This window comes from Sinohyriopsis cumingii, chromosome 13 (genome assembly GCF_028554795.1).
Source record: "Sinohyriopsis cumingii isolate HCF-2022 chromosome 13, ASM2855479v2, whole genome shotgun sequence".
Lineage (NCBI taxonomy): Eukaryota > Metazoa > Mollusca > Bivalvia > Unionida > Unionidae > Sinohyriopsis > Sinohyriopsis cumingii.
This window is the reverse complement of record NC_142973.1, coordinates 45988679-46006716: the sequence shown is the minus strand read 5'-3', so window position 1 is coordinate 46006716 and position 18038 is coordinate 45988679. Positions and strand designations below refer to the sequence as shown.

The 18038-nt window shown below is 36.4% G+C and overlaps 1 protein-coding gene across 1 annotated transcript in view; it reads left to right on the top strand.

Moving 5' to 3' along the window:
• Positions 1-16478, top strand: part of LOC149785344 (harmonin-like) — a 33705-nt gene extending 17227 nt beyond the window's left edge. The window contains exons 4-6 of the mRNA XM_089979899.1: positions 3728-3855; positions 14940-15057; positions 16370-16478. Coding sequence (XP_089836025.1) covers positions 3728-3855; positions 14940-15057; positions 16370-16478 — 355 coding nt within the window. The remainder of the gene's footprint in view (positions 1-3727; positions 3856-14939; positions 15058-16369) is intronic.
• The last annotated feature ends 1560 nt before the right edge of the window (positions 16479-18038 follow it).

The following is an 18038-nucleotide window of genomic DNA, read 5'->3' as shown; positions in this document are numbered from 1 at the left end:
TAAAATTGTTCAAGCTATATTAAAAATCCTTGAAACACAACACAATACATGCACCCAATAGATCTGGTGGTAGAAGAACCTGAGAAAAATAATGGGAGAACTATTGACTCACATGAAGCTACTGACCTATGTTGGTCAAGCTGTGTCTCAGACTCACATTGACAGATTTGAAATATGTGAGTGATCTGTGATGGAGATCCCCTTAGATGATAGTACCACCTGGGGCTCCCCATCATTAAGGAAATGGAGATATTACAGCAGCTACATGTGACTTCAGAAAGGGTTATTTCTTTACATAGTAACTAATTGAAGTCTTCATGCAATTGAATTGTTTAAGCATGGATTGGTTATTAGACAAATGTTTAAGTATGAATTTTGTTATTAGAGTTCATGCATGTTTTATTAGACTGACATTTTAGCATGTGCTTGATATATTAGACTTCATACATTGCATTATTAGATGGGTCTTTTAGCATGAATTTATTAGACTGCATAATTTGCATTATTAAACAGTTGTTTTAGCATGAATGTATTAGACTGCATATACATGTTTTGCATTATTAAATGGGTGTTTTAGCATGGGTTTATTAGACTGCATACATTGCAATATTAGATGGGTGTTTTGGCATGGGTTTATTAGACTGCGTACATTGCAATATTAGATGGGTGTTTTAGCATGGGTTTATTAGACTGCGTACATTGCAATATTAGATGGGTGTTTTAGCATGGGTTTATTAGACTGCATACATAACATTATTAGATGGGTGTTTTAGCATGGGTTTATTAGACTGCGTACATTGCAATATTAGATGGGTGTTTTAGCATGGGTTTATTAGACTGCATACATAACATTATTAGATGGGTGTTTTAGCATGGGTTTATTAGACTGCGTACATTGCAATATTAGATGGGTGTTTTAGCATGGTTTTATTAGACTGCATATACATGTATTGCATTATTAGACAGGTGTTTTAGCATGGATTTTTTGTTGTTGATTGTATACATTGCATTATTAGATGAATGTTTATGCATGAATTTATTTCACTGCATGCATGGTATTATCAGACAGATTTTTAACTTGTGGGATTTATTCTTATTTATGAAAACATTGTTAGCACAATTCAGAACAAAAGGTGGGGCCCTGAGTGGCCGATTGGTCTAAAGCGCTCTCCGTTACGGATCACTGTCATCTCACCTCTGTCTGCGTGGGTTCGAGTCTAGGATTCGGCCAATGTGGGTATGTGAGAAAGCTCGCCAGTAGCTTCTCGTGGGTCGGTGGTTCTTCACAGGGTCTTCCCGGGTTCTTCTTCCACCATTAATACTGGCTGTCATGCATAGTCTATTGTGTGCTGAAAAATGGCGTTAAACCCCACAACAACAACAACAACAACATCAGAACAAAAGGTAGAAAAATGAAATATGGTAGGCATTTGTGCATGCTTGTTTAGATGACGTCATTACATTTTCTTGCAGTTACAGGAATTTTTCCAGCGTTGAAAACTTTTGAAACTTGTTAGATTTTTGTAATCTTTTGCTTTATTCATTGGGGTCATGCAACTTTTTCAACAACAAAATAACTACTTGGTAGTTCACATTTCTCCATAAACTAATGTGTGTATACTTGCATGTACTGGCTAGTTCACATTCCACCTGAAACTAATTTGTATTTACTTGCATGTTTAATGTTTTTGCTTAAATAATTTATCAGGATAATGTTTTCATTCCCTTAAATATAAATTCTTAACTCCAAACAAAACCATACTGAATGCACTCATTATTTGAAGTAAAACAGTTATAACACATAATCATCATAATCAGCATCATACCATCATGTTATAAATGTTATACAACACACTAAGATGTAGCATATCAATATTTTATTCATTAGCATCATACCGTCATGTTATAGGTGTTGTATAACAGACCAAGATATAAGACAATCATATTTATAAGTGTCATAAAATTGTCAGAAGTGATGTATGGTTCATTATGGTGTAATACATGCCAGTTCTATTCATTAGCATAATGGTATCTTGTTGTTGTTGTTGTTGTAGGGTTTAACGCCATTTTCAGCACATGGTAGGCTATACATGGTGGCCAGTATTTATTGTGGAGGAAGAACCCCCGGAAAGAACCACCGACCCACGAGAAGTTACTGGCAGGCTTTCTCACATAACCACATTGGCGGAATCAGAGACTCGAACCCACGCAGAGTTGAGATGGCAGTGATCCATAATGGAGAGCATTTTAGACCACTCGGCCACTCGGGGCCCCAATGATATCTTGTTGCAAGTGATATATGGCACAATAAGATATAACACAACCATTCTATTCATTAACAGAACATTTTGTTGTGTTTTAACAACACAGAGATGTAAACGGTGTAACATGATATAAGTGTGATATGACATAGATGTAATATATCATAATATAAGGGATATTACACACTAAGATGTAACACATAACATCATGTAATGTGATCAATATTATATAACACTAAAATGTTGGCAGATCATATAAAACATGTTCTATAGTTTTATATGACACAGTAAGATGTAACAGATCATACCATCACGTTGCAAGTGTTATGTGACACTTTAAGATTTACAATTATAGGGTATGTCATTTCTGAAGAATTTTTTTTACTTTTATGCTATAATATAGACCTGCTAACTCATTCAGTATAAACTTATGTAACTTTTACAGTATGTCACACACCACAGGCAGCTGGTTCATGCCATAATGTTTTGTTGAACTTATTAATAAATTTCATACGTACCAGATATGATGCAAGACCCTGTTTGTATGTATATGAGATAAGGCAGACTAAAAGAGTTCCTTCATCAGAGTCAAAATGGTGTACATATGTAAGCATCATGCCTGCATGTGGGTGAACAGGACCTCAGTTGCATTATGGGAGTTGACATTAAAAAGGATTGCTGTCTTCAGTACGTAACAAGTTGCATGACAAGAAACAGTAATTCTGTAACTTAAAATAGATTAACAAATTGTCTGATGTGCCAGCTATCAGAAGAAGTAATCAGAGGGACTGATCTGTTGGGTAATCAATAGATGAATCATCCAATAAAGAATTCATTTCAAATTAATAATTGACAACATATTATATATACATGTGCTGATTACTTGGTAATGTGTATACTCAACCAGTCAGTTTCTTAAGAATATTGACTTTAATGCACTTGCATTTAGGTAGAGAAGTTTGCTCATAAACTCTGATCATTTAGGATCAAGTCCCATTTTCAGTCTTGTGGAAGAGTTGTGAGTTAGATTTTTAGTCATTTTTTTAATTTTCTCATCAGGTTTATTAAGTTTTGATCCTCAAATATATATTTAACTAAAGTTGCTAGATTTTGTTCTCTGATACAATATAAAAGATTTTTGTAATGGGGTCTCCACTTCATGGGCACCCAATTTTAAAATGCATTTGGACTGTTTTAAAACAGTCTACAGCTCTCAAAATGGACATTCTTTGATTCTGGGGAAGAGTAATTCATTTTCAGAATAATACAGTGGAAAGACAACAAACTTAAATGCTTAACAACTAAAACTGTACTGCTTCTCTATTATGTACAAAATTAAAGTTAAATTTTATTATGAATAGTCAGAAGAACCACCAGAAATTAGTATATATCATTAAATTAAACAGGTTTTAAAAACTCTGAATGCAGTAATGAATACACATATATATATATATATTATGTTACAGACCCCTGGTCCGCCCTCAGCATCAGCTTCAATATGACAAGATGGCTCCATCCAAAAGCAGCCGGAAACTCAGAGTTATCCGAATGAGGCGTCGACCCAATGAAAATCTGGGCTTTGCTGTCAGAGGAGGTAAGTAAAATCTGTCTTAAAGGACTACATGATATTGAGGTTAAATGAACAGTATTCAGTCATAATACCCACACTTATTGAACAGAATGGACATTGTACTCAGTCATAATGTCAACTCTTATTAAACAGAATGGACACTACTCAGTCATAATGCTCACTCTTATTAAACAGAATGGACACTGTACTCAGTCATAATGTCAGCTCTTATTAAACAGAATGGACACTACTCAGTCATAATGCTCACTCTTATTACACTGAATGGACACTACTCAGTCATAATGCTCACTCTTATTAAACAGAATGGACAGTGTACTCAGTCATAATGCCCACTCTTATTAAACAGAATGGACACTACTCAGTCATAGTGCCCACTCCTTTTGACTAGAATGGACACTGTACTCAGTCATAATGCCCACTCTTATTAAACAGAATGGACATTACTCAGTCATAGTGCCCACTCTTGAGTAGGATGCACACTGTACTCAGTCATAATGCCCACTCATATTAAACAGAATGGACACTGTACTCAGTCATAATGCCCACTCTTAGTGAATAGAATGGACAATCAGTCATAATGCCCACTCTTATTGAATAGAATGGACAATCAGTCATAATGCCCACTCAGAATGGACACTGTACTCAATATTAATGCACAATCTTATTAAACAGAATGGACACTACTCAGTCATAATGCCCACTCTTGTTAAACAGAATGGACACTGTACTCAGTCATGATGCCCACTCTTATTAAACAGAATGGACACTGTACTCAGTCATAATGCCCACTCTTGTTAAACAGAATGGACACTGTACTCAATCATAATGCCCACTCATATTAAACAGAATGGACACTGTATTCGGTCGTAATGCCCACTCGTATTAAACAGAATGGACAGTGTACTCAGTCATAATGCTCACTCTTATTAAACAGAATGGACACTGTACTCAGCCATAATGCCCACTCTTATTAAACAGAATGGACACTACTCAGTCATAATGCTCAATCTTATTAAACAGAATGGACACTACTCAGTCATAATGCCCACTCTTATTAAACAGAATGGACACTGTACTCAGTCTGCTCAGTCATAATGCTCACTCTTATTAAACAGAATGGACACTACTCAGTCATAATGCCCACTCTTATTAAACAGAATGGACACTGTACTCAGTCATAATGCCCACTCATATTAAACAGAATGGACACTGTACTCAGTCATAATGCCCACTCTTAGTGAATAGAATGGACAATCAGTCATAATGCCCACACTTATTGAATAGAATGGACAATCAGTCATAATGCCCACTCAGAATGGACACTGTACTCAATATTAATGCACAATCTTATTAAACAGAATGGACACTACTCAGTCATGATGCCCACTCTTGTTAAACAGATTGGACACTGTACTCAGTCATAATGCCCACTCTTGTTAAACAGAATGGACACTGTACTCAATCATAATGCCCACTCATATTAAACAGAATGGACACTGTATTCGGTCGTAATGCCCACTCTTATTAAACAGAATGGACAGTGTACTCAGTCATAATGCTCACTCTTATTAAACAGAATGGACACTGTACTCAGCCATAATGCTCAATCATATTAAACAGAATGGACACTGCTCAGTCATAATGCCCACTCTTATTAAACAGCATGGACACTGTACTCAGTCATAATGCTCACTCTTATTAAACAGAATGGACACTACTCAGTCATAGTGCTCACTCTTATTAAACAGAATGGACACTGTGCTCAGTCATAATGCCCACTCATATTGAACAGAATGGACATTGCACTCAGCAATAATCCATCATCTTACCAAACAGAATGGATGCTGTACTGCCCCTTCACTTACCAAACAGAGTGGACATTGTACTCAGTCGTAATGTTCCATCATTTTGAACTTAATGGACACTGTACTTAATCCTAAACGGGTAATAGTTTTTTCAAAGATATCTGACATAATCATCTGTTCATGTTAAAGCAACATGTATTGGTATTCAGGTACAATTTATTTGTATTTAGTTACAGTGTATTAGTATTTACTTACAATGTATTGGAATTGAGTTACATTTTATTGGCATTTAGTAACAATTTATCGTAATTTAATGACACTATTGGTAGTTAGCTACAGTGTATTTGTATTTATTTACAGTTTATTTAAATTTAGTCACAATTTATTGGAATTTAGTTGCAATTTATTGGAATTTAGTTACAATTTATTGGTATTTAATGACAATTTATTGGTACTTAGTTACAGTGTATTGGTATTTAGTTACTGTGTACTAGTACTTAGTTACAGTGTATTGGTACTAAAAAGTATGTTTCCTATTGCACTGGTTTTAAAATTGAGATAGGTTGGTGTTTTATATATATAATGTACTAAGTTCTTCAAGTACTGGCTAAACTGGCTCAGTTAGATGCACAAATAAATTTTCTGGAATTTTTAAAATAATTTTTAAAAATTTAAAACATCATATGTTATAATGATTAGTATATCTGATGTACTAAATGCTTCAAGTACTGGCTAAGTTAGATGCATGAATCAACATTGGATTGGATATTTTAAAAAAAAAAATTAAAACCTGGGGAAAAAACTTCTAGGATCGGAAGCAGAAAAACAGGGACAGTCAGCCAACCATGAACACATTTTTTTGCCTTAGTTACAGTATATTAGTATTTAGTTATAGCATATTGGTACTGAGTTACAACGTATTGGTACTTAATTATATTAATTATATTGGTAATTAATTAGAATGAATTCATAGAAAAATGCCTGATACCAATGTAAATATTAATATCTGAAACCTTAAATTTTCCCGACTCCACATTTTCAAAATTGTATTAATTTTTCAATAGTACATACAATTTCTGAACCTCAAGTACATTTTTATTTCTCTAAGACACTACAATTTTTTAACACGGTCTAAGGAATTTTTTTACATGTGCCAAAACATAGTTAAGTTTTTTGACCTATAGTGGCATTAGAAATAACTGTATTCTATGATTAAATTCCTGAAGCCAATCCAAATGATTTTGCTCATTTGCATTTTCAGGGGAGTCTCTTCCTTATTGGTAGGTTCAATGTTGAGATTTTTTCTTGCATTTTTAAAAGAAAATGTGGTTATTTACATTAGTGGTGGTATGTTGTGTCTTAAAAATCTTTTAGATGTTCTGGACTTTAAGCAGTTGTGTTTTAGATATGGTATTTATCAAATGAAATTTTCAGAGTATCATATATATTTGGTTATAAAATTGAGGCAAAATGCAAAGAACAAATATCTTGATCTGCTTTAATATAATGTGCCAGCAGATCAGGGTCAATGTTGTTTGTTCTACTGATTACTCTTAACCAGATCTGCTGGCACATTATGTGATGGCAGATCTGGGTTTGTGCAGTTTGCAGTTGGGCTCGTCTTATAGGCGAGTATTCATGGTATTGTTAAATCTTTAAGATCATTACAATGGTTATCCAGGTATATAATCAATTTGAAACTTCAGGTAGACTGTAGAAAGTCAGTTCTGACCTCAGGTTGGGTATTGTTACCAGATGTTGCAAACTGTGTTGATTGTTTTGATGAATGATGTATACCAACTTATTTTTTTTAACATCTTAATGATTTCAGTTAATAACGTAGAGCATGCACAATACTAATGCCATAATTGGCTGGCTCATTATTTCATTAATTTAATTTAATTTGTTAATATGATCAAACTTCTCAGCAAAGAATACTTTTTCATTATATTTAAGTACATTTTTTTATGCCAAGAATATAAATATGGCCATCCATAGGTTTTCCGTTTAGAACAGAATTTCTAAATTTCTTTAATTTGTTTATAATGTGGTACAGTATCATGCAGAAATCATGTATGTGACACATTTTGTTTTGACCATAAGTGCTGAAAGAATTTTGTTTTGACACAGGCCTACGGCCAGTGACTTAAAAAAAATCATGAGCCTTTTTTTAATAAAGTTTGTCACACAGTGTTGCAACTACTATACTTCAGATATGAAAAGGTAAAAACAAACTCATAAAAAATTGACTTGTATAATTATTTGGAGCTGAAATATTTTCACATAAAGCAATGTTTTCCTTCAGATCCCGAGGTCATCGATTGTCTAATTGCTCTAACAATTTCCTTCTTACTCGGTGCTTCAATGGTGTTTATACTATTAGCATCTGAAGCATGTCTTGATTCATACAGTTTCTGTTTCCACTTCTAATGCTATTTATAGACACTGTGTAATATGTTTAAGCAGTTTTTCATTACATTAGAGTAAGTGTGAGCAATTAACAATAAATTAAACTTTAACTTAAAACATTTGTGTAAAAGCACTTAAACAAGACTATTGAAAAATCAAAATACTTGCTTGGGTATTTTTGCGGAAATAATTTTTAGTCAGTCTTTTCTTTTTACTTCGATTCCGCTAAAGGATGGCCAATTTTTAAGTATAGTCTCAAAAGCCAGCACAGACACAATTTATCCCTTTAATATTCATAATACCTCAAGAAATATCCTGCATTTGGCATAAACTCTCCAGGCTACAACAATAAAGTAATCAATTAACAGCTTCTTGTATATATATGCTAGCGTTAATCCCTTTACCTGGGCACACATGATTGCTCCAGTTGCAATGATTTTGGGAACAGTTCTGGTACCTACTAGACTATTTCTGGCTGGTTTCTGTACTCCAAATAAATATCCAAAATGATATTTTAGAAACCCTTAGAACACAGGAGGGATCTGATCTAAAATTAGAGGTGCCTCAGGCATTGGGCTGACTGATTTTTTTTTAGCACTGACCATGTAAAATACACACGACTTAATCTCAGGCATTGGGCTGACTGATTTTTTTTTAGCACTGACCATATAAAATACACATGACTTAATCTCAGGCATTGGGCTGACTTAGCCTGACTGATTTTTTTATAGAACTGACCATGTAAAATACACATGACTTAATCTCAGGCATTGGGCTGACTGACTTTTTTTTTAGCACTGACCATGTAAAATACACATGACTAAATCTTAGGCATTGGGCTGTCTGATTTTCTTTAGCACTGACCATGTAAAATACACACGACTAAATCTCAGGTATTGGGCTGACAGCACTGACCATGTAAAATACGATTAAATCTCAGTCATTGGGCTGACTGATTTTTTTATTGCACTGACCATGTAAAATACTTGACTAAATCTCAGGCATTGGGCTGACTGATTTTTTTTTAGCACTGACCATATCAAATACACATGACTTAATCTCAGGCATTGGGCTGACTTAGCCTGACTGATTTTTTTATAGAACTGACCATGTAAAATACACATGACTTAATCTCAGGCATTGGGCTGACTGACTTTTTTTTTAGCACTGACCATGTAAAATACACACAACTAAATCTCAGGCATTGGGCTGACTGATTTTTTTAGCACTGACCATGTAAAATACACATGACTAAATCTTAGGCATTGGGCTGTCTGATTTTCTTTAGCACTGACCATGTAAAATACACACGACTAAATCTCAGGTATTGGGCTGACAGCACTGACCATGTAAAATACGATTAAATCTCAGTCATTGGGCTGACTGATTTTTTTATTGCACTGACCATGTAAAATACTTGACTAAATCTCAGGCATTGGGCTGACTGATTTTTTTTTAGCACTGACCATATAAAAAACACACGACTTCATCTCAGGCATTGGGCTGATTTTTTTTAGCACTGACCATGTAAAATACAAACAACTAAATCTCAGGCATTGGGCTGTCTGATTTTTTTTTAGCACTGACCATATAAAATACACACAACTAAGTCTCAGGCATTGGGCTAACTGATTATTTTTAGCACTGACCATGTAAAATACATGACTAAATCTCAGGCATTGGGCTGACTGATTTTTTTTATAGCACTGACCATGTAAAATACATGACTAAATCTCAGGCATTGGGCTGACTGATTTTTTTTTAGCACTGACCATATAAAAAACACATGACTTAATCTCAGGCATTGGGCTGACTGATTTTTTTTAGCACTGACCATGTAAAATACACACAACTAAATCTCAGGCATTGAGCTGTCTGGTTTCTTTTAGCACTGACCATGTAACATACACAGGACTAAATCTCAGGCATTGGGCTGACTGATTTTTTTTAACACTGATAATGTAAAATACACATGACTAAATCTCAGGCATTGGGCTGACTGATTTTTTTTTAGCACTGACCATGTAAAATACACACAACTAAATCTCGGGTTACTATATCTGAGCTGAATTTTTTTCAGGATCTTTAATTTCTTGTGTTAATAAGCAATAATTAAATCAGGCATGAAAACAGGCATTATTAAAACCTCTTCATATTTCTTCCATCTGAAGAAGATTCAGTAAGATTCCTATTGTTTTGGATACCACAGGGTAGTGTACCAATTCTGTACCCTTCCATTTGGCCTTAACCTCAGCCTTTGCCAAGACATTGGGCTATGTTCTCCACAGTGCTGGTGTGTGTGCCTGGATGATATTCAGCAAAAGCATTCTTAAGTTCAGTTATTGTTCACAATATGAACAATCTTCTCCACCTCATTGGCAGTTTAGGGTGGATAGTCAATGTGAAGATGTTGGACCTTGTCCCATATCAATGTTTGATTCTTCAAGGTATTGGGTTTCTAACACATATCAACATTGTTCTTTTTTCCCCCACACAATGACCGTGTCATTCATGGGTGAACGATATTGTCAATCAGGACATTCATTTCAGTGATGGAGTTTCTTCAGCTTCTTTTACATCTTAATGTGGCAATGGACTTGCTCAGGTTTGGCCACCGTTACATATGCCCTCTGCAGATGGCCCTACTGGCACAGTGGTACCTTTTCATATGCCCTCTGCAGATGGCCCTACTGGCACAGTGGCACCTTTTCATATGCCCTCTGCAGATGGTCCAACTGACACTGTCATCTTTACATGCGCCCTCTGCAGATGGCCCAACTGGCACAGTGGCACCTTTTCATATGCCCTCTGCAGATGGTCTAACTGACACTGTCATCTTTACATGTGCCCTCTGCAGATGGCCCAACTGGCACAGTGGCACCTTTTCATATGCCCTCTGCAGATGGTCTAACTGACACTGTCATCTTTACATGTGTCCTCTGCTGATGGCACTACTACACAGTGGCATCTTTACATGTGTCCTCTGCAGATGGCCCTACTGGCACAGTGGCACCATTACATGTGTCCTCTGCAGATGGCACTGCTACACAGTGGCATCTTTACATGTGTCCTTTGCTGATGGCCCTACTGGCACAGTGGCACCATTACATGTGTCCTCTGCAGATGGCACTACTACACAGTGGCATCTTTACATGTGTCCTCAGCAGATGGCCCTGCTGGCACAGTGGCATCTTTACATGTGTCCTCTGCAGATGGCCCTACTGGCACAGTGGCACCATTACATGTGTCCTCTGCAGATGGCACTACTACACAGTGCCATCTTTACATGTGTCCTCTGCAGATGGTCCTACTGGCACAGTGGCATCTTTACATGTGTCCTCTGCAGATGGCCCTACTGGCACAGTGGCATCTTTACATGTGTCCTCTGCTGATGGCACTACTACACAGTGGCATCTTTACATGTGTCCTTTGCAGATGGTCCTACTGGCACAGTGGCATCTTTACATGTGCCCTCTGCAGATGGCCCTACTGGCACAGTGGCATCTTTACATGTGTCCTCTGCTGATGGCACTACTACACAGTGGCATCTATACATGTGTCCTCTGCAGATGGCCCTACTGGCACAGTGGCATCTTTACATGTGTCCTCTGCAGATGGCACTACTACACAGTGGCATCTTTACATGTGTCCTCTGCAGATGGCCCTACTGGCACAGTGGCACCATTACATGTGTCATCTGCAGATGGGCCTACTGGCACGGTGGCATCTTTACATGTGTCCTCTGCAGATGGCCCTACTGGCACAGTGGCATCTTTACATGTGTCCTCTGCAGATGGCACTACTACACAGTGGCATCTTTACATGTGTCCTCTGCAGATGGCACTAGTACACAGTGGCATCTTTACATGTGTCCTCTGCAGATGGCACAGTGGCACCATTACATGTGTCCTCTGCAGATGGCCCAACTGGCACAGTGGCATCTTTACATGTGTCCTCTGCAGATGGCCCTACTGGCACAGTGGCACCTTTTCATATGCCCTCTGCAGATGGTCTAACTGACACTGTCATCTTTACATGTGTCCTCTGCAGATGGCACTACTACACAGTGGCATCTTTACATGTGTCCTCTGCAGATGGCACTACTACACAGTGGCATCTTTACATGTGTCCTCTGCAGATGACACTACTTCAGAGTGGCACCATTACATGCATGCTCTGCAGATGGCTCTACTGGCACAGTGGCATCTTTACTTGTTCTCCAATTTTGACATATCCATGCCCTAATCGATTATGTTTTTCCTGAAAGTGAACCTCTCTTGGGCCTTCATATGGCTTGATTAGTCCAAATTTATAGCTACTTTCTTTCACATATAACCTCTGCAGATGGCCCAACTGGCACAGTGGAATCTCTACATGCACCCTCTGCAGATGGCCTTACTACACAGTGGCACCATTACATGTGCCCTCAGCAGATGGCACTACTACACAGTGGCACCATTACATGCACACTCTGCAGATGGTCCTACTGGCACAGTGGTACCCTTACATGTAACCTCTGCAGATGGCCCTACTACACAGTGGCACCTTATCATGGGTTGTTCAGATACTAGTTTATGATCTTGACTAAAACACTTACTGCTTCAGCAGCAAGAAATGGATTGGCTAGCAGCAGGAATACCTTTAGAAGCCCCACAACTGGAAATCACAATCTGTGCAGACATTAGTTCTTTGGGTTGGTGGGCACACTTGCTTCTGAGCTTTGTGATGATCAGTAGTAAGTGGAGGGTGCATGATAATGCTCTTCACATCAGTCTCTTGGAAATGAAGGCCCTTGTCCACACCTCCTACATATGGATAGAGTGCATCCAAGTAAAGACAGTTTTTATAATGTCAGATAATTCAATTTTATTGAACTACCTCTTCAAACAGGGATGGATGAAGTCACTGAACCTTTGTGTTATGGCATGAGAATACTATCTTTGTTGTGGCCCAGATACTGTCTACTTATGAATAAAAGTCCAGTACATCCTGAATAGTCTTAATAATGTCGCTGATTTTATATCAAGGAGAGGCCAAATGCTTATATGGGTTGGCCTCTTCATCCATCCATCTTTAATTTAGTTGCACCCTTTTGGGTCAACTGATGCTAGGCTTTTTGGAATGAGGTGGAACAACAGACTGACCACATTTATCTCTATTCTCAAACCCAGAGACATGAGCCACTGACACCATTTCAGTCAGCTTGGAGGGGATATGAACCTATGCCTATGCCTCCCTCCAGCAGTTACAGTACTGAGACTGGTCTAGAAAATGAGGATAGGGCATGCAAAATAATTTTGTTTGCCCCTCCTCAATGGGACTGGTCATGGATAAATGATCTGCTTGATCTAGTTCAGATGTACCCACGAAGATTGTAGAGACCACCTCACTCCTCAAGCAGCCAAGGGCATCAGCATTCTTATATCCAGAGAAACTCCTTGTTCACACCTGGCTTTTGTCAGGGCCCCCGAGTGGCTGAGTGGTCTAAAGTGCTTGCCGATCCAGATCACTGCTATCTCACCTCTTTCTGTGTGCATTTGAGTCTCAGGCTCTACTATTGTGGGTACATGAGAAAGTTTGCCACTAGCTTCTCATGGGTTGGTGGTTCTTCCCGGGGTTTTCCAGGGTTCTTCCTCCACCATTTATACTGGCCGCCATGTATAGCCTATCTTGTGCTGAAAAATGGTGTTAAACCCTACAACAACAACCTGGCTTTTGTCATGAATGTCCTGTGCAAACAAGATTTGTGTACTACAGTCATGGAGATAATTTTTACAGATAGCCCTCCACTTTGAAGGCATGTGGGGGAATTGGCATGTTATCATTGACTGTTGTCATATTAATGATGTCAAACCACTATCAGCCTCCATCTTCCAGTTGCCTAACTTCCTTCTTTTCCTCTTTGAAGACAAAAACTAACCCCTATCACAATCAAGGCATCCTGCTCCATTTCAAACACATTCAGGCATCATGAAAGGGTTGATGTTTGTTGCAACAAGAACCTTTCTGACTTGTTCTCCAATTTTGACATATCCAAGCCATAATCACTTATGTTTTTCCTGAAATTGAACCTCTCTTGGGTTTTGATATGGTTTGATTAGTCCACGTTTATAGATACTTTCTTTGATCTTGGTGAAGCTGTTATCATACAAGACTTACTTCCCGATAGGAAATGAGTGAGCTGCATACTGAACTATATGCAATTCCGTTCTTATAGTGTCTTTTTTTATTAGTAAGCTTTGGGTAGGAAAATGAAATGAGTCTGTAATAAAATGGTTGCTGCTTTTGCATAGGAAAATATGAGCACATTTCTTTGGACTAATACTGCACTCCCAAGATTGTGCAGTGTTACTTAGGAAAACTTGTTCATGTTTTCCATTATAAATATGGTAACCATTAATTATAATCAATTTTGAGTTTCTTATCAACTGATTACATTCCTTGTAATTTGAAGAAAAAAAAATACCCAAATAATTCCTGTTGTAGGATTAGTCATTTTGGCAAGATATAATAGAAATCTGACTAGATTCATAATACATTTTACTTTGACAAATTTAATAGTAATCATACAAATAAGTTTATCAATGTAATTATTGTACACTAATTATTAATTAATACAGCCATTCAAAAAAGTGAAAATCTGTTATTTCCTTAATGATACTTAATGCAGTTCAATTCTGATTGTAAATACAGTATTTTTGATATGGAATTCCATGATATGGTTGACAAAATCAAGTTATTGTTGTTGTTTTTCTTCACCAGTTCCACTTGACTTTGTTATTAGCGTATTATGATATTCTAGATTTGCATAAATTTAATGACACTAAAATATAATATATTTTTTAAAATGTTTTGTATTTCTTATACTTTTAGGGTTTGAGTATGACATTGGGGTGTTTGTATCTCTGGTGGAAGCAGGTTCACAAGCAGAGCAACAGGGACTAAAAGCAAGTGTTAATCAAAAGTGGTTGAAAAATATCAGAACTTTTAAGTATTTCTGCGCTTTAAGCATTGTTTTGGTTCGTCAGCTCTCCAGTATGATCTGTTATCTTTACAGTTTTACATTAGTCATTTATACTGATAATTTCAGACTGGTGTCATCACTGACATTCAACCAATGAAATGCTGCTATTTGACTCATTTGAAATGGTGATTGACTTTGTTTTTATCATTTTAGACCTCTGTCTTTGATAGTGAAGAAAATCCTTCTTGCCAACTAATTTTTGTTTAAAAAACTTTATATTTATATAACATGTTGAAATGTATTCCCAAGATTTTCCCAGAATCATTTTGAGAAAATCTGTGATAATGAAATTAGACACTTTTAAAACCAAATGTAGGATAAGACCCGAGTAAACCAAATGTTTTCACCTACTGGATCATGATTTTTGCCGGTAAAGATGAAACCCCTCTGCCCCAAAAACGAAACAAATTTGTATCCCAAAATAAACTTTTATACTAAAATAAACTGACTGCTCTAGTGGCCTCAGTGGTTAGAAACTCATTCTCATATGCAGAAGGTTGTAGGGTCGAACTCTGGCTGAGTCATGCCAAGACTTCTAAAAATAGTACTGCCTCACTTGGTGCTCAGTTTTAAGAGGGTAGTGTTAGGACTGGTCATCCTTGTATCAGGATAATGTGACTGGGTGTGACATGACATGATGAAACATGTCTGCGGCATGATGCCCCAGTGCTAGACATCACTGTAAACTGTCACACTGCAGACACTGTAGCAATATGACTGAAAAACTGTTAAAGCTGTGTTAAAAGTCCTAGTTACACATGTACACTTAAAAAAAAAAAACATAAAACCAAAACTCACTTAAAACTTGGAAATGCATTTTAGCTGCTAAAATTCTTGTTAGCAAATGCTGTAGTAGGCTTATTGGTGAGACATTGTCCCAAGGACATTCAAGATTAAAACAATACTTGATGTATGTCAACACAGATTAGTTCCAGCAATAGATAAATCCAGTGTCTTTGCCCATTAAAGTAGCCAGGTTTAAAGTAAACGTTTAATAATAAAATGCCTGAGGATGTGCCATTGAAGAGATTTTTTTATTTATCTGCTCTTTATCTAATTGTGATTGATGCTGTACATTTGTATGAATGATCCACTGAACTTTTTCTTTCATTATCTGTGGGGAAATCTCTTAACCATGCATGGCACCTTGTATTTCATGCTATAACAGTATAGTAAAAATCCAAAATTGATTTTCAAAGGAAAAAAATAATTTCACATATGTATATAATTAGTGATGACTACCATGGTCCTAACTCACATGTCAACTGAAATCTTGTAGGCCTGAACTATCCTTACAGGATAAAATTAATCTGATCAGACAGTATGAATCTGAGCCAAAACCTATGCTGAAGAAACTAGGGGAAAATTTTGGCATCGGAACAATTTGAATTATATAGAATAATCAGACTTCATTGATTATCATTAATAATCCTAATTAATTAACATGCATTAAAGTTATAAAGCATCTCATTCCTTGAATGTTTTTTGAGATGACTATTTCTGTGTATCACACACACATGCATGCTCACATACATGCATGCCTGTACACACACACACACACACACACACACACATGCCAAAAAAAGTAGATTTTCCTTTTATTATATATTTTTAAGGCAAAAGTCATCCAATTGTATGGATTTCTTTCTCCATTCTGTGCCAGTGGGATTAACAGCTGCATTACTATATTGGTTAAAAAAGTTAAAAAATTGTACAATAAATTTTGAACAGCAAATTTTTACAGGTGTAACTCTTAGATATAATTCTTCAGATTATGTATTTTGTCAGAGTAATGTCTGTTTGCATACATAAAAGAATGAAACTATTTTTATTTTCATTAACACATTCCTCACATGGATTGATACAGTGGACATTGTTGGGTTGAGGTTACTATAGAAACATCATGGAACAATTAATTCCAACCGACTTTAGAGTGTAACATCATTAAACAAAAGATTTTACTGATATAAATTTACGTGTAATGGTTTTATTTATTTTTTGTGTTTATTTATGCACTCAGATGTGACTTTTTGTATGGTCTTGGAAAGTTTGCAGTCTATTTTGGTAACTGATGCTGTACCCAGATTTCAGATGTCACTTAATTTTGGTTTGCTATCAACACTCGTCAATGCCCCATTTCACCGATATATTTAAACATGATTGTGATGAGACTACATTTAAGAGTTATTTTTGTGTCAACTGGTATACAATACTGTATGGATGACACAAAGTATCAAATAGAAACAGGTTATGAAAGTTCAGTCACTGACAATTTGCATGATTCATTATGAATTATATGTAAATAGTAGAAGCCTATGTTGGAATTCATTTTACGCATTTCTTTTTGATTACATAGATATACACTGACATATTTTAATGTTAGTTCATAAAAGTAAAAGAGAGAGAGACAGACAAACAGAGTCTGACAGACAGATAGACAGAGAGAGAAGAAAAATGAAAAAATGAAAGTATGGTTTCAATAATGTACTTAAGGGCAGATATGTCTCCAAAGTGGAAAAAGGATATAGCTGCAAAAGTGATATTGCCTCTGTGTTGATGAAAGTGTTAATACCATGGTGATAAAAGTTTTCTCCTAATGATATATTTCTGTTTGAAATATGTAATAAATTGTTTTAGCATATTTGATCTATTGCAAAGTACATTGGAACCATTTGATACGGAATCTTTAGAATCTGGTGAAATTCTTTTTAACTAGGATCCTGTAGAATGCTATATCACACCTTTTCTTCGATGCATGTTCTTGCCTGAAACTTTAAAACTGGCAAAATTGTTAACATTAATGCCATTCTCACCACTACCAGTGGATGATGTCATGTTGGCCATGTCAAGTATTGTTCTCCCAAAAAGCATGAAAAAAATGAAGCAAAAACCAATGGTAATAGATATATAGATGCATGTTGTATGTTGGTTCAAACTTTAATCAGTAC